Source organism: Vigna unguiculata, chromosome 1, assembly GCF_004118075.2.
Source record: "Vigna unguiculata cultivar IT97K-499-35 chromosome 1, ASM411807v1, whole genome shotgun sequence".
NCBI classification, from domain to species: Eukaryota; Viridiplantae; Streptophyta; class Magnoliopsida; order Fabales; family Fabaceae; genus Vigna; species Vigna unguiculata.
The window spans coordinates 10,986,224-11,004,853 of NC_040279.1; the positions used below are offsets into that span (position 1 = coordinate 10,986,224).

The 18,630-nt window shown below is 34.9% G+C and overlaps 1 protein-coding gene across 1 annotated transcript; it reads left to right on the forward strand.

Moving 5' to 3' along the window:
- Nucleotides 1–1,137: 1,137 nt before the first annotated feature.
- LOC114188114 (formin-like protein 3) lies at nt 1,138–3,271 on the forward strand. Its single transcript, XM_028076645.1, has 5 exons — nt 1,138–1,288; nt 1,394–1,483; nt 2,544–2,602; nt 2,690–2,785; nt 2,969–3,271. The coding sequence occupies exons 1-5, from the start codon at nt 1,138–1,140 to the stop codon at nt 3,269–3,271; spliced, it is 699 nt and encodes a 232-aa protein (XP_027932446.1).
- The last annotated feature ends 15,359 nt before the right edge of the window (nt 3,272–18,630 follow it).

Below are 18,630 nucleotides of genomic sequence, written 5' to 3' on the forward strand. Positions count from 1 at the left end.
GTTTTCGTTTCTTAAATTTTGGAATTTCCTCCTCCCTTTCTTTTCTCCTTCATGTTCTTCGTTCTTCATCAATGGAGAACTAATTCTTGTTATTCAATTCATGGAATCAAGATCATATAATTCAAATTGATTTTTCACACTACCAGAAAAACTAATTTTAAGTGGGGTTCATTAACAGAGGTTATAAAACCTCCAACAATTTATGCACGTAACAAAGGTTTTTTAAACCTATGCTAAGTATCAGGGGTTTTTTAATGAACCCCAAGAAAATTTCATTTCCTCCATATTTTTTTAAACCCTTTTTACATTTTTTAACAGATCCTCTTTTATTATTGTTTTGTAAATAGAAAAACAAATCTTCCACTTTCTTCTTTTCTTCGCATACCCTAATATGTCTCTTCAAATCTTCCTCTTCATTTCCCTTCTCCCTTTCTCGATTTCCCTTTATTATCCTAATGGATTCTTCTTTGCTCTGTCAATTGTAGCTCCAAATCAATAATGTTTTTCCTTTGCTTTCTTTAGGTTTTCAAATTTGTTTTTCACTTTGTTTTTAATTTTCCGCTTTGTACGCTTTGATGTTTGATTTTGCGAAGAGATTCAGGTTCAAATGTTGTGTTTCGTTTTCCAAATATGTGGTGTCCAAGATCGATTGTTTTGCCCGTTTAGTGGTTGTGGCCTCTGCGTTGCAAGTTTGGTTGTTCACAGTTGTTTCATAGTGTTCGTGTGTTTGCAGTTGTTGCGACTACTCCATTTTGAAATTTACGTTACTATATGTACGTTTGTGGTGTTTTTTTTCACTAATAGAATACATTTTGTTCTCCTACTTGTGACCTGATAGAGTTTACATTCTCTACTTCAGCTCTTATCTAGGGTAAAAAAATTTCGTTTGCCTTCTCTTAACCTCATTAAACAAGCTTTTGTTTGCTTTCAATTTCTCATTCTCTCAATCGCTCAATCGTTGCATCTATTTCTCTTTTTGAATCTTTATCGGTCAATCGCTTGTAATGGCTTCAATTATTTTTTTCACTTTCATGTTAATTTCTCATTTTCCTCTTTCATCCAAATCTCTTTTGCGCTATACGGTTGCTGGTTTAGTGGCTCTGATTTGTGCGTTGCAGGTTCGTGTGTTTGTAGTTCATGTTGCTTCACAGCTGCTTCCCGTGCTCGCAGTTGAAGGATCGACAAAATGATGAGCTTGGATGCCTTGGTGATGTGAATAAGAAGTTGGAGGCTGAAATGAGGCACTTGCACCAAGAACTTAAACTGAGGGAAGAAGAGAAGCTAAGTCGTGAACTACTAAAGGGAACAAATGAGATTAAATAATGGGAAACTCAGGCTGCCACACTTTATACCAGACTGCAGATTTCTACGATTAATGAGACATTATTTGAAGGAAAGGTTTGTGAGCTAGTTGATGCATGTGAAGATCTTGAACGCAGAAAGAATTTCAAAGATATGGAAAGTGAAATTCTGAAAGAAAGAGGTTTTTCGCAAAGGCAGTGGAACCCTCTATGAAATGTTGCTTAAGGTGTAGGTGCGCTCTTACTATTCATGGTGGAATTCTCAGCCTAAATTTTTTCATCTAACGTTCTCTATTTTTAGTTTAATTGTTTTGGCATCTTTTACTGCATATAAGGCCAATCGTTTTTATTCACTTTTTATGATTTCTTCTCATAAATATGATGTTCTGCAATTTTTTCCTATTGTTTTATTCACATTAACATTATTTTCACTCGTAATGTGATATTACTGATCACATAACCTTGCAGGTAATAATCAATGAAAATGATCTCATTCCATTTGCATATGCCTTATCCCCTGTAAATGAAAGCCTTTGTTTATCTTGTTTATCCAAGATATCATGATAGTTCTACATATGATACATAGAAGTCCTTTGCCTTTTCTTTTCTATAGTATTTTATTATTTGGAATACTCAAGTAATGCCTAATTGCAAACACACCACTGTGAACGTCTGTCACATTAATTGAAAAGTCTTGACTTTTATAATCCTTATTTTACAATTTACATTTAAAGTGATTTTTAATTAATTAATAAAAGTGTGCTTAATATTGTATATACCCCATTATCTAATTAGAAACTATTTGAACGGTAAGTTAGTGAACTTGTTAAATAACTATTTTAAAAGTATTTTAAAAGTTATGCCAGATGATATGGCATTAACTATAACCTTTTGGTATTCAAAAGTTAAATTTGGAGTAGTATTTCAAAGATGATTTCTTAAATTGTACAGTAAAATGATTTTCCTAAAAATTGAACACAATGAAATAATATTTAATGTTACATTGGATATAATAATAATTTCCAAAGATCATATATGTTACATTGAAACATGATGTTATTCATGTTGATTATTGAAATTGTGGGTTTCTATAATTTTCTCTGTTTCATGTTAATTGAATGGGGTGTTGCTTGACTTGCTAGCTATGCATTAAATATTTTGATTCCAATTTCTTGTCTCAACTTTTTTATCAGAATGGTATTAAGTTTTTGTTGAAATATATATAATTTCCAATTGGACAAGAACAACTTGCTTCAATTTCGAGGGAGCATGACACTGCTGCTCTGCAACAATATGAAGGGGTATGTTTGCCAAGAATATTTTTTCTCCACTTGGTAGTATTGTTCAGTGTCATAAATTTTGAAGTGTTGCTTTTGGATCATTATCAGGTTGTAGGACTATCAGTTTTGTTGAAAACCAATTTAGAGAAGGGAATTCATGGTGATGATGCTGATTTACTAAAACGTAGGAATTCATTTGGTTCTGTTAGATGATATAATATTGTGTTTAATAGTTGGGCTCAGCCCATTATGTATTTCTGGGATTTGGCCCATTATCAATATAAATAAACTGTCCTTTGTGTAGGGTTTACACAAGGGAGATTAATCCCAAAACCCTATTTCATCTTATTTTACATGGTATCTAGAGCTTAGGTTAGTTTACTACAGCCACCGTCCCGCCGCCGCTCATTGCCGCCGCTTCTGTCGTCGTCACCGTCGCCTCTGCCGCCGCCGCCGCCGCCTCTGCCACCGCTGCCGCCGCCGTCGCCGCCGTCGCCGGAGCTGCAGTTTCGACCGACGACCAGACGGTTTTGTTCGTCTCGGCCAGGCGACTCCAACGCCGCAGAGATCGCCGCCATCGGAGCTCTCACGCGCCTCCACGCGCCGCCGCAAGCTCCGGCAGCCGCCACCTCTCCGCCGCGCGTGACGGCGCGTCGCCGGTCGTTTTCTGCGCCGATCAACTTCGCCTGAATCGCCTTCTTGAGCTCTTTCTGAATCTGTGGTTGTTGTTTCAATCGGAGCACCTTGAATTTTTAGGGTTTCTCCCTCTATGGCTTCTTCCGCTGCCAATTCGAGTGTGTCATCTTCAAGCACTCCGCTGTCTGAACCCTCTGTTTATACCAACTACGTCAATGTGCATTTATCCATTAACAAGTTGGATGACACAAATTACGCGACATGGGCATCCGATATCAAACTTTGGCTCAAGAGTCAAGGATATGAAGATCATCTCACCCAGAGTGTAACTACAGTTGCTGCAGATGAAGTTTCCCGCTGGACGAAAATTGATGCCCAATTATGCATCGTCATTAAGTCCACCATTAACTCTTCGCTGAAACAAATGTTTCGTTCATATGAAACATGTTCAGACGTTTGGGCACAGGCCAAGTTGTTATACACCAATGACACTCAACGTCTTTATGGTGTTTGTCAGGATCTTTTCAAAGTTGTTGCTCCGCAGAGTCCTGGACCCATGGCTGAATATTTGGGCAAAATTCATGCCCTTCTGCATGAGTTTAATGAGTTATTGCCTCCGGCCTCCACTCCAGCTGAAGAACTTGAGCAACGGTCAAAGTTCTTTATGTTATTGGCATTACATGGTCTTTCTGATGAATATTCCCATGTTCGCGACCAGATTTTGGGGTCTCCTGTTGTGCCCAACTTCACTGCTACTAGTTCTGCCCTTTTACGTGTGCCAAGAAAACAAATCATTGATACATCTACTTGTGCTGATGATTCCTTAGTCTTGGTCTCTCAGCGGGATGATCGCAATCGTTCTCGCAAGCCAGGAAAGGGACGACCCAAGTGTGACCATTGTGGCAAATTAGGCCACAAGATTGACAAATGTTATGCTCTACATGGACGTCCTCCTCGGTCTGCTGCAGTAGTTCACTCTGATCCTCCTCCCCGATCAGCGACTGTGGATCCTGCTTCATCTGATACCGCAGGGCACCCTGCCATTTTCAACGACTTTCTCAAATGGTATGAGGAACGTCAAAGTTCTAGTTCCACTACATCTGCCTCTGTTGCACGCACAGGTACATCATTCGTTGGCCTGACTCACTCTGATTCTCTTGGTCCTTGGGTTCTTGACTCAGGCGCCACAGACCATATTACTGGTAACAAATCTTTGTTTTCTTCTTTGTCTTGTCCGGATCATTTACCCTCAGTTACAATGGCTGATGGGTCTAGAGTCTCATCTCATGGTGTTGGTACTGTTAATATTTTTCCATCCATATCCATTGATCATGTTCTTTATGTTCCTGGGTCTCCATTCAATTTATTATCTGTCAGTCGACTAACTCGTTCTCTTGATTGTATTATTTCCTTTACCAAAGATTCTGTTTGTTTACAGGACCGGAGTTCGAGACACATGATTGGCACCGGATGTGAGTCTCATGGTCTGTATCATCTTCGTCCTCCTTCACATGTTGGCGCGGCTATGGAATCACCATCCCTTCTTCATGCACAATTTGGTCATCCCAGCCTTGCCAAACTGCAACAACTTGTCCCCAGCTTGTCCAAGTTATCTAGTTTGTCGTGTGAGTCTTGTCAATTAGGAAAGCATAGTCGTAGTTCGTTTCCTTGTAGTGTCTCACAACGAGCTTTGTCCCCTTTTGCATTAGTTCATTCGGACATTTGGGGACCTAGTCGTGTTAAGTCTACTTTAGGTTTTCAGTATTTTGTTACTTTTATTGATGATTATTCAAGATGTACTTGGTTATATTTAATGAAAAATCGTTTTGAGTTGTTCTCTATTTTTCAATCATTCTTTCATGAAATTAAAACACAGTTTGGGGTTTCTATTCGAAATTTGCGGAGTGATAATGGTCGTGAATATCTCTCTCAATCCTTCAAACATTTTATGCTTCTCAGGGCATTCTTCATCAAACATCATGCGCTTATACACCCCAACAAAATGGAGTGGCTGAGCGCAAGAATAGGCACCTTATTGAAACAACTCGCACTCTTTTAATTCATGGTGCAGTTCCTTCACATTTTTGGGGTGATGCGGTTCTTACTGCTTGTTATCTTATTAATCGCATGCCTTCTTCAGTCTTGCATAACCAAGTTCCTCATTCTATTTTATTTCCTCACGACCCTCTTCACCCTTTACCTCTTAAAGTCTTTGGGTCCACATGTTTTGTTCATGATTTTAGTCCTGGCTTGGATAAGTTGTCTCCGAGAGCCCACAAATGTGTCTTCTTAGGATTCCCCCGCTCACAAAAAGGGTATAAGTGTTTCTCTCCTTCCCTCAATCGTCATTTTATCTCCGCTGATGTCACCTTTGACGAGTCTTCTTTTTACTTCACACACCCCTCTTCTCGTTGTGAGCCACCATCTACTACTATAGATATCCCTATTGTGTGTGATCCTCCTAGTGTGCCCACTTCCAGTGCCACCTCGGATTCTCCTCAGCCACCTCCGAGTGTACCTATTGCGGATAGACCACCTCTTCAGGTTTATAGCAGAAGACATCGTTGCCGACCACCAACTCATGACTCACATCAAGTGCCGAGTTATTTGTCTCCTCCGGTTCCAACAACTGAGTCTGATCTTCCCATTGCCCTTCGTAAAGGTATGCGTTCTACCCGTAATCATTCTCCTCATTATGCTGCTTTGAGTTATCATAGAATCTCTCCATCTTTCTATACATGCCTTTCGTCTATTTCCTCTTTGTCAATTCCAAAATCTTTAGGTGATGCATTAGCCCACCTTGGTTGGCGTCAGGCCATGCTTGATGAATTGAGTGCTCTCAGGCATAGTGGAACATGGGATCTTGTTCAATTACCATCCGGGAAATCTGTTGTTGGTTGCAGGTGGGTCTATGCTATCAAAGTTGGCCCTGATGGCACTGTTGACCGTCTCAAAGCTCGCCTTGTTGCCAAAGGTTACACAGATCTTTGGTTTGGATTATGGTGATACTTTTTCTCCAGTGGCCAAGATGGCATCTGTTCGCTTATTCATTGCCATGGCTGCTCTTCGCCAATGGCCTCTTCACCAACTTGATGTCAAAAATGCATTCCTCAATGGCGATTTGAATGAAGAAATTTATATGGAGCAACCTCCGGGTTTTGTTGCTCAGGGGGAGTCTTCTGGATTGGTTTGTCGTCTTCACAAATCTTTATATGGCCTAAAGTAGTCTCCTCGGGCCTGGTTTGGAAAATTCAGTAGTGTTGTTCAACAATTTGGCATGTCTCGCAGTGAAGTGGATCATTCAGTTTTTTATCGTCACTCCAGTGCTGGATGTATCTACTTAATAGTGTATGTTGATGACATTGTTCTCACAGGAAGTGACAACCTTGGCATCTCCCTCTTAAAACAACATCTTTGTCGTCATTTTCAGACCAAAGATCTTGGAAAACTCAGGTATTTCTTGGGTATTGAAGTAGCACAATCCAATAGTGGTATTGTCATATCTCAGAGGAAATATGCATTGGATATTCTGGAGGAAACTGGATTAATGAATTCTAAAGCAGTAGAAACACCCATGGATCCTAATATTAAACTTCTACCTAAACAGGGGGAGCCTTTCTCAGATCCTGAACAGTACAGACGGTTAGTTGGAAAGTTGAATTATCTTACTGTTACTCGTCCTGATATTTCCTTTGCTGTTAGCGTGGTGAGTCAATTCCTTAATTCCCCATGTGAAGAACATTGGAATGCAGTTATTCGCATATTAAAGTATATCAAAAGCTCTCCTGGAAAAGGTTTACTATATGATTCCAACTCTGATACAAAAGTTGTATGTTATTCAGATGCTGACTGGGCAGGATCTCCTTCCGACAGAAGATCTACTTCCGGATATTGTGTCTCAATTGGTGGTAATTTGATCTCTTGGAAGAGCAAGAAACAAAGTGTTGTGGCAAGATCTAGTGCAGAAGCAGAATATAGAGCTATGGCTTTAGCCACATGTGAACTTGTTTGGCTTAAGCAATTGCTTCAAGAATTGCAATTTGGAGATGTCACTCAAATGACACTCATATGTGACAATCAGGCTGCTCTTCATATTAGCTCTAATCCTGTCTTTCATGAGAGGACCAAACACATTGAAATTGACTGTCACTTCATTCGAGAAAAAATCCTATCCGGGGACATCAAGACCGAGTTTGTCAATTCAAGTGATCAATTAGCAGATATTTTCATTAAGTCTCTTCGAGGACCTAGAATTGATTATCTTTGTAACAAGCTTGGTACATACGATTTGTATGCACCAGCTTGAGGGGGAGTGTTAGATGATATAATATTGTGTTTAATAGTTGGGCTCAGTCCATTATGTATTTCTGAGATTTGGCCCATTATCAATATAAATAAACTGTCCTTTGTGTAGGGTTTACACAAGGGAGATTAATCCCAAAACCCTATTTCATCTTATTTTACAGGTTCCAACAATTATCCTCGGAAAAAAGGAAGAGGTTTTCTGGTAATAACTTTTTCAGAGTAGTTAAAAACTTGATGATTTCAGGGTAGACAAGTTTCTTCTTTGTGATTGGGATACTATAGTGACCTTTCTTTTTTCAATGTTTTTTTTTTCACAGATGTTTATGTGGGATGCTTGTAAGGACCTGACCTTGGTTATTTTAATGGTAGCTGCAGCAGCTTCATTGGCACTTGGGATAAAATCTGAGGTGAGATTGGCTGGCGAAGTTATGATGTAATTGTTTGTACTTGGTTGAAAGTGTTAAAAGTGAGTCTCTCATATTACAAATACTATTCTCCAAATTTTGTATTGTTCTCTACTTTTTTCCATTTCTCTCCCACTGATTTAGACATTTTTATAAAATTATATATTAATCCTTAAACCTTACTCCTTATCTTTTTGGCATTCTTGGATTTCTCTATGGCTATCCAATGGTTTCCAGACTTAATGAATTTTTTACTATGTATATGCATTCTTTTGAATGTTATCTTGTACAATTAATTAATTTGTCTGGTCTTTTACCCTATTTTCTTTACGTTTGGCCCTTCTCTTTATAATCTTTGATGAAGAGAACATTTTTTTAGTATTCAGATTTTTTTTCCATTCATTTTGACAAAAAAATTGTTGCAGGGTATTAAGGAAAGATGGTATGATGGGGAAGCATTGCTTTTGCAGTTATTCTTGTTATTGTTGTTACAGGTATTATAGTAGCTTTGTAAGGGGTATATAATACACGGTGTTAATTTACTTGCTCTATGACTCTTGCAAGTTCCTCGTTGATAAGCTTTTGGTGTAGTCCAAGTTCATGACCCACTCTATCCATCGGGTCTTTTACTGTAGATGTTATTATAACTATAACTATAATAATGGTTTCTATTAGTTTCTTCTTCGAATGACCTGTTAACCTCTTTCTTTTCTTGCTGTTCTGCAATTATAAGTGACTATAAGCAGTCTCTTCAGTTTCGAGACCTAAATGAAGAGAAGAGAAATATATACACCTGGAGGTTTGCTTGTTTCTTCAGTTAAACTTGATTGTTGTATTACAATTTTTTTAACAATTTTATCTGTCAACCCTAATACCGTGGAAGCAACTCAGGTTCTAACCATCAATAGAAACAGAAGCCACTTTAAAGGTGAATCTATCTCTATATATGCGCACGTGTTTCTGCTCTTTTCTCTTTCTTCTTTTCTTATCTCCATTGGTTCTTGCAGAATATGTAGAATGTTTATAAACCTGAAATGAATGTTGATTATTAATGTGTGTAGGGTAAACAAAACGCCAAGTTTATTCCACTCTGGGGATGGTGTGCAAATGCTGTGATGGTAAAGCTGGAGAATGTACAACCACATGGGATGATGCTAGCTCCAATCTCAAGTGCCATCCGTGGAAATATTAGGAATTCAGATATACACTGATTAATAAATAAATAAACAAAATCAATATGCCTCATGAATGCACTATATGATCATCATAAACAGTAAAACCAGCAAAAGCTCTTGCAGTTCAGGTATATGATTATGTTAATTATATCAAAATTTAATTAATAATTGTTATCATTGATATTGTATTTATATGAAGTGATTGTATGACTTTCTTCAACAATTTTAAAGTCGTAGTTATGATTGAAATGTATCGTAGTTATGATATTTTCAGCATTAACTTATCCTCTATAATCATTACATAGTTTATTTAAATTTTAAATACCTTTTTCTATTAGTTTGTTTGTTAATTAAGTTAAATATAGTATTTTATTATTAAAAGTATAAAAAGTTGGTTCTCAAAATATGGTTTTGTTGTACCATAAATGAAGGAGGTATAAATTATGTTTTTAATGTCACTCAAAGTTGAGAAGCTTGTATAGTTTTTTCTATCAAAGAAAATTAGTTATATTTTTATATAATTAGATAGGTATGAAATTAGTTGTATCAAATTTGTCAACCATTTGTATAATTTTCTAGAATTACTCTTTATTTTTTGTCTAACTAGATAGTGTATCCACTTAATGAATGAAGTTTACTCTTTAAAAATATGCTCTTTATTTTCTAGAATTCTTGCCGACGTCTTGAATGAAGTTTACTCTTTAAAAATATGCTCTGATGATGCACGCTTGCTAAAAAACTATATGCTAGATCCTTATATCACTTGATTTAATTTGAAATGAAGAGTTTGAGGTATAGTTAGACCATGGTATCTTTGGGAACTGGACAAGAATCATACTTTATGATGGATTATGGTCTGAATGGGTTTGAACATATGGTTGCAGGGAAAAAGGTGAGCCAAGCTCCAAAGATCCAAAGGACAATTAGTCCTCTTGCTCTCCAAAGGAAGCGGGCAAGGATTGCTAATAAAAAAATGAGAATTGCCAAGGCAAAATCATAGGCAGCAGAGTACCCAAAACTCTTTGTCTCTATGTTGAAGGAGGAGAGGGAACGTCGCAGTGAGAGTTTAGCCAAGAAGAGGTTCAAGCTTTCCGGTGCTACCAAGGCAGCTATATAGGCTGACTTCTAGATATAGATATGAATGTTAATCATCATATGTAAGTTTTGGTAATGTTTTAATTGGATTCATTTACATGAAGGTTGCATCCCAATTGTTTTAAGGCATGCATGGTCTATATTTCTATGTTTCTTTCCATGATAATATTTGAAATTAAACTCTTAAATTGAGTTGGCAGTTAAATTATGATCTTGTTATTACAAAAACTTGTGAAGAAATATGGCTAATGTGGCCATAATTCAGTTGCACTACTGCCAAAGTGATTATAAAAATCTCAAGTTTGTGGCTAAAATTGCTTTCACATTCTATTTCTTGTTTAATATCATATCATGAATGCCTTCTGATTCAATATGGCTTTTTCAAAATCCTTCTCTATTGTGTTTGCACATAACCTAAGATCACCTATAAGATTCACACTGAACATGTTTCTTTGATTTAGAAAAGGAAAAGGTTATTTCTGATTCAGGAAGCAATCAATGCCACTTTAGGAACATGAATGTCAAAATGTTAGAATTTTTGCTTTTTATACCATTTTTTAGTAATTATATGCATTACAGGGGTAACAAATAAAATAAAGAGAATTTGGGATATAAGTAAAAACATCAATAAATAATAAATTGCATTGCAGGGATAAAAGTACTGAAAAGGGACTTTTAATACCGTAATACAATAGAAGATTTAAAATTTTTGACAACTAGCAAATGTTTGTAAAATCCCCTCAAAGTACTAGGAGTTCTAAAACCGTCAGGAAATATTAGGGGTTCCAAAATTGCAGATAAATACCAGGGGTTTCAAATTGTCGAAAAATATCAGAGGTTACAAACCGTCAGTAAATACCAGGGGTTTCAAATCGCCAGTAAATATTAAGGGTTTCAAACCGCCGGTAAATACCAGGGATTTCAAATCGCCAGTAAATATCAGGGGTTTCAAATCGCTGGTAAATACCAGGGGTTTCAAACCGCCGGTAAGTACGATTTTACCAGGGGTTACTCAAAACCGCCGGTAATCTGTTAACGACGCTGGTTTTTTTAGGGAAAAACCAAACCGCGGGTAATTCCTTTATTGGAGGTTAAAACCCCCGAAAATGCCAAAATTAACCCCTGATAATTTTTTTTTTGTAGTGTCATCAATCATTTAACACTTAAAGTTTGTTATTTTTCTCTTAATTTCAAATTTGCAATTTATGATGTTAATTCATATTTTTTGTTTTAGAAATCAAAATAGAAGTAAACTGAATCTTGATTTAATAACTACATATGTGAAAAACAATTTAAAACTTGAGAAAGGATGTTTGAGTTATGTTTTAAATCCTTTTAAAATTTTAACAATGTATCATCTTATATCAAGCTTTTAGACAACCTATGTAAAATTTTTTCTAAAGATTAGCATGTAAATATCTCATTCTTTCGTTAATACAATAATGTGCAATGAGAAAAGAGTAAGTGAAGAAAGAAATCACTCTCTGATTTGTATATTAGTTTGTTTGATAGTGTATGCAATGTTTAGTTCTCAATCAAATGATTAAGTTTCACTCTACAAATTACTACTAGTAGTTAAAGTGGAGTATTAATTAGACCTTAGTCATTTCTGGTTAACCCATTGAGCATTGTTTGAAATGAAACTACTCCTAGTTAATATGATGAGCTCCTAAAACCTATTAAAGAAGGAGGAAAATGCTTAGGGAAATTAAGCATGATCAGGAGGGAAATTTTTCCACTTTTCTTCTTTTAGTTTATTTAGCTTTTAAGTAAATTTTAGACTCATGTTTGTTTCTTGTGTTTTGTAGGGTTGATAGTGACACCTTCTCTTTTGAGTTTACCACCTTCTAAAAGAATGAATGGCTTAGGAGGAGCCTAATCCAAGGGAGTGTTCTCACCACACTCCTAGTTTTGATAAGAAGACCTCTTGGAACTAGAAAAGGAAGGAGTTTTAGAAGTGAGGACCACCATGCACACATAGAAGTGAGAGAATGCACTTTTGAGGATTTGTGCAATGATTGGAGAATATTCTCTCCCTATCTCATCATTAGAGTATCTAGAAGATACTTTGTGATTTTGCTAGTTAGCAATTTATCTTTGCATTATTGCTAGGAGGTCCTCTCTTGGCTTATTTAAGAGGACCTCCTTTCCACTTGTAAAGGGTTGTTGAATAAAGAAGTAAAATTATTATAGCCATTTTTGGCGTGCCTCTTTCTAGAGTGATCTTATCCTTAGTTTTATCTTGAACTTTGGATCAAGTGGCACAACCACCACTCATCTTGGGTTGTCCCCAAGTCGTGTGCCACCTTACCTATCTTCTTCCATTCACTCTTTTCCACCTTTTATTTCCATTTTCAACTTATATTATACTGTGTTGTTCTTGTTTATTTTCATGTCTTTTGTTCTTTTTGATTCCATAATTTCTTCTTTCTTTGGAGTCTCTATGAAGTGAACCTTCACATCTAGATAACATTGTTATCTTAATATCCAGTGGGAACCTTCTTGAGACTTTCTTAAGCAACATAAACACAAACACCTTATCCTCTAAAAACAATAAGAGTAACTTTCATAATAATAAAAAGTATTGTTAAGATAACAATCCCTCCTGGTTAATACAAAGTATTGTTTGGACAACAATCACACATGGCTAAGATATTGAGTATTATTTGGACGACAACCACTCTCGGCTAAGACTGACTATTATTTGGAACCCTAAACACCCTTGACTAAGACTGAATATTATTTGGATTGTAACCACCCTTGGCTAAAAATGAATATTATTTGGACCACGACCACTTTTGGCTAAATAAACAAAATTTGTGCAAATATGTGATCACAAGAGTTAGCTCACTAGAGAGCATTAATGTCTTACGACATATACAAATGAAGGCATTCTCTTATAGTTTGTTATATGAACAACACAATTTTCTTTCACAAAGCTTTTAAGATTACAAAAATATTTTGATAGTCTTTTGGCATTTTTAACTTAATATTGTCTCTCGTATTCTTCAAAAAATAATCTTATATAGAATATGAAAGAAGGAGTTGTTGCAATTAGGGATGTCAAAAAAATCCGTACCCGCGGGTATCCGCGGATAAAACCCGCAACGGGTAGGAAATGGATATTAAAAATGGATACCCGCTACCCGCGGGTATGGGTATTTTTGATACCCGCATGTTAACGGGGCGGGTACGGGTATCATAGTATCCGTACCCGTGGATACCCGTACCCGCTAAACTTTACCTTATATATATATATATATATATATATATATATATATATATATATATTAGTAAACAACATTATGAGTCTTCGTCCAATAATGGTGGTCAGATTCTTACCCCACAAATGAGTAAATTACTTCCATATACTGTGGAGGTATTGATGTGTCTCTAAGACTGGTTATAGACCAACATGGAAGGTAATGAAATTAACACTTTTACTTAGATATTTTAATTAAGTGATTGTTAGAAATTTTTACTGAACTTCTTATGTTTTAAGGCTTTTCTAGATTAAAATTGGACAACATGAAACTTTATACAATGTTGCAAGAGGTGGACATTGATGAAGTTAATAATTTCTTTAATATTTTATTCAAAAATAAACTACAATATAAATTGGTAGTGATTTTTTATTTGTTTGTTTTTCAAGAATCAATCGGAGAAAGGAGACTGATTGATCTAAGCACTAATTATGGTTAAATATTTATTTTTTAAAATATTTTTGTAAATACCCGCGGATACCCGTGGATACCCGCGGATATGAAAAAAATAGATGGGTACCCGCATAACGGATACCCGACGGATATGGGTACGGGTACGGGGCAAATATTTTTCTAGCGGGTAGGGTACGGGGGAACTACTACCCGTACCCTACCCGCCCCGTTGACATCCCTAGTTGCAATTCTCTTTTTGATTATTAAGAGTTTTTGAACTTAGATAACTTCATCTCCTTCGTTTATCAAACATTGACATAGAAATGCATTTAATGTGCTCCATGCAATATTAAATGTCATTCTCCTCTTCAAGTAGCATCCTATTGTTGAGAGTACTTATTAGAGCAAGGTCAAATAACTTTTTAATTAAAACGAAGTAAAAGTAAACATTGTAAAAGGTAGATAACTAGGTTAAAGATGAAGTTAGCTTATGCAGGATGGTTGTTGAAAGACAACAACTTTAGCTTACCTATCAAGAGATCTTGATGTAAACTTGCATTTTGAATGAATTATATTATAGATAGAAGATGAAGACAATCCTTGCAACATAGTAATAAATTTAAAGAATGTTTTCGTTAGGAACCATGTAAACTAAAAGTTTGTGCGTACTTATCTTCTAATGAATGTTTCACTCACTAGATGAAATGGAGACTACAAGGTGTTGTATCATTTATCAAATGAAATACTTATGTTTTACATGTATGTTTGTTTTTGTATTTAAATGTCTTTCAGAAGATTCTTCATGTTTACTAGTTTGTTATGAAAAACACTTTAATCAAAATTATGGGGTTGTTGGACTTATGCACTAATGTAGGTAAACTTAGTAATATTTTATAAATATGGTTATATAATCATATTGTTTACATAATATGGCTTGAAATCATTTAAAAAGCTTATATTGGCTTCTAAGAATACTATGTTTATTTCTTTTTATCTTGGAGGAACTATCACACAATACTGTTAGTGTCCTATATCTTCCTTATGCCTTTGAAAGTTTTCACCTTTGAGAATTCATCATTTGCCATTGCACATATCAAGGAGTTTCTTGGTTTAAAATTTATCAATTTTTTTTTGTTCTAATTTTTCCATAATGCCTTTGGAGTAGGTTCATTGTCTTCATTTAATAGATGTAGTTCCTATTTTTGACAAAAATACATTAAATTTATATGATATCATTACTAGAAAACAAGTTTTTTAAGTCTGTTAGTTTTTGCCTTTTAAGTTTATTTTAAAATAGACATAGATTCGACATACTTAAATTTTAGGTTTGTTGTTGACCAACAGACTTAAATTTTATGTCTCTTGTGGACCAATAGACTTAAATTTTAAGCAAAACTAGATAAAAATTTGTGGTGTGAATGGTATCCGATTGGGAGACAGTGTGGTCCTCCATATTCATCCTTTCATTTCTTCCAAAGAAAGGTTTTTAATTGAAAAGCAAAGTGTTGCACAAAAGAAAGATTTGTTGCACATCCTTTTTTGACTATGGAAAGCTTCAAAACTCGGATGAACATCTTTAATTGTCGCGCAAGTGGAAAAGCAATCAAAACTAATCTAATTTATAATTTACTCAAACAATATAATTCAAAGAATGTGACATACATTTTATCACAAACTATTTAAAATTATTTATAAAAAATGTATTATTCGATAAATTTTCAATGAAGTTAATTATTACTTTTTTAAATAGAAATGTACCTACTTCACTCTCTCAAATTTTCAAGAGTTACAATTATTGAACTACAGGAACATTGAAACATCTACCATAAAATAGATAAACATTTGTAATAAATAAGATATTCTTTTATATATATATATATATATATATATATATATATATATATATATATATATATATATATATATAAAACTATTTGTAACATTGAAACATGTATTATTATTTTACCTTTTAAATATGTGTTATTTTAAACTAAAAATAACTATTTATAATAAACAAAATTATTTATAAAGGAAATAAAAATTAATTATCAGAAACTTATATTTATATTATTTTATAATTTAATATTGTGAGAACCTAGAAATGGTCTAGGAATGATGGTGATTTAAAAGATGATACTAGAGTATTTAAATAATAAAAGGTTGAAACTATAAATAGATTTTCTATAAACTAAAGTTCATTTTATAAAAACCACCATCTCTTTAGATGTCCTTTCTAAACTTCTCCTCTACCTCCTTTCTAGATTTCTAACCTCAATCTTCATCCTTTTGAAGATCAAGGACCAAAGGATTGTTCCTTGCGAAGAGTTCTACAATCCACCTGATTAGAGTGAAGAACTTAGTAAGTTCACGTTTTTTCCTTTTTGAGGTTGTTTCACTCTTTGAGTATGCATGTGGGATATACTACAATGCATGTGGCTCAAATGTGGTCAAAGTGAATCTCTATTGCTCTATGATCATGGTGATATGTTTATATTTTTAATAGGGTTTTCTTTGTCTAGGTAGGTCATCTTGTGAGAAATAGAGCTCTAAGGAATAATTAAAGAAAATGGAAGTTTAACCAAGGTAAGAAAAGCTAGTTTTAAATTTTAAAATATATTGCCATATGATGAGTTGTGATTTGCATGTTGTAACACCCCTTCCGAGATGTCATGTGTAATTTTTATTATTTCCAAAATTCCAAAATATAAAACTCTGATACCACCTATTAAATAAGAAACTTCACCACATTTTTCGACAACCTCTTGCTAAAAAGGGCATTTAAACAAAACTTTATTATTCAAAATAAGGCATTAATAAAATAAACCAGATCGGTTTAAGTCGTCAAAACCAAAACTCATTACAAGTAATTTCAAGTTCAAAACTCAACCAAACTAATACATTTGCCTTATTCAAAAGTAGCACTTCCAAATGTTTTTCATAAAAACTCCCATAAAGTTTTCTCACAAGCTCCTCACGGTTATGCTTCTCCACTAGCATCTGCATCCACATCTACTTCCGTACAACTTAAGTCATACGATTATCGCAGGTGGAAACCACATCCATAAACATGTAAGGGTGAACTAACCATGTATCACATCACATAACAGGCATATTAACATGTAACTCATGTTGCATATTATAATGTAACATAACTCATTCATAAAAATCCACCAATACATGTTCTCAACACCATAACTTGAACTCATCAGAATATTACCACCAAGTAATATTAATGGTATGTCACTCTCTCATAACCAACCATTATACCTTTCCTATGCACTAATGCCTTTTGGAAAAGTCATTTCCCCTACTTTCCATAGACTTACTAGCAACAACTCCACTCGCTTGACAAAAACCTTGTGCGGAGCACTCTTGCTATGCTCATGCTAAATACTTACAAAGGAACGAAACCCCTTTACCCTGACTCGATAAAGTCCTATAGGTAAAGAAACCATCATGACTTTATAGCTATTAGAGAGTTCATATTGTCTCATCACATATGTACACCCATACATATCATACGTCATCACAAGATCAAACATACCCCAACTCATCTTGCAATTACACTATATCATGTCACATCGTCATAAGATTAATCATAAATCATCATCATATCATAACCCAAGCATTATTTCCTTACACTTAAGCATTTTAACATACAACTCACTCAAAAATTATGCACCAAATAATACAAAAACAATCACATTTTTAAACTAGTAACAACATCATGTTAAAACAAACCACAACAACAAAACAACAAGTTCCATGGGGTGACTAGTGGATTTTTCCACAACTTGTGGATTTAGCTTTAGAAAACAAAATGTGAACTAGCGAGTTCCATAAGTGACTTGTGGATTTTTCCACATCTTGTGGATTTGGCTTCAAATATACAAGAGTAAAAACAACGTATTCCATAAGTGACTAGTGGATTTTTCCACAACCTGTGGATTTGGCTTCGAATATACAAGAGTCAAAATAGCGAGGTCCATAAGTGACCAATGTATTTTCCCACAACTTGTGGATTTGGCTTCAAAAATGAAAGAAGCAAACCAATAGCTGAAATTCACCCAAGCATTGACACAATTGATGGATTCTTAATAAACATATAAAATCTTATTGCACCTGAACCCAAATTAACAGTACCCTTAGGAACCAGACTCACTCAACTAACTATCTAAGACCCTAAATTTGACCAAATCATAGTACTCCAACACAAACCATAATTTCATCATCATAAGGAAACATCTCCAATTGCTATTACACCATGGATTTTCCCATATGCTCAAGAACAACAACAAAACAATTTTATTCCATACAACATTTCACATCTACTTTTCTAAATGATAAATTCAGTCCATCAAATACTTTAAACAGAATTTCCAATCAACTTACCTTCAACGCCCTGTACTTCACAAAAATTTTGTAGCCACAACCAAAAACTATTATCAAATCATGCTTACTTCAACCATAATTAACACTCTAAAGGAAAATAAGTTCTATTTACAAGCATTGCTCTAACCTCAAATAAATTCACATGGTAACAAGATGAATATCAAAATCCCTAATTCCCCATTGATACATCCAAACCAAATATTAAAGTAATTAGATTAAACACTCAACCCCACCAACCTGATAGCAATCATAGACGTAAAGTATATTTTCTTACCAATAAACTTAATCCCAAACAACTCTACCACCATAAATTCAACCATTAAAGAAATTTGTTATCATATTCTATCCCTAAGAACGAAATTACCCTTTATAATTCCATATTTTCA

What these genes read in the sequence shown, in the direction of transcription:
- LOC114188114 (XM_028076645.1), top strand. Translation starts at nt 1,138, where the DNA reads ATGTTGCTTCACAGCTGCTTCCCGTGCTCGCAGTTGAAGGATCGACAA. An exon ending in GGAAGAAGAGAAGCTAAGTC is followed by an intron (nt 1,289 to 1,393) that starts GTGAACTACTAA and finishes CATTATTTGAAG; the next exon opens with GAAAGGTTTGTGAGCTAGTT. An exon ending in TGAAATTCTGAAAGAAAGAG is followed by an intron (nt 1,484 to 2,543) that starts GTTTTTCGCAAA and finishes CAATTGGACAAG; the next exon opens with AACAACTTGCTTCAATTTCG.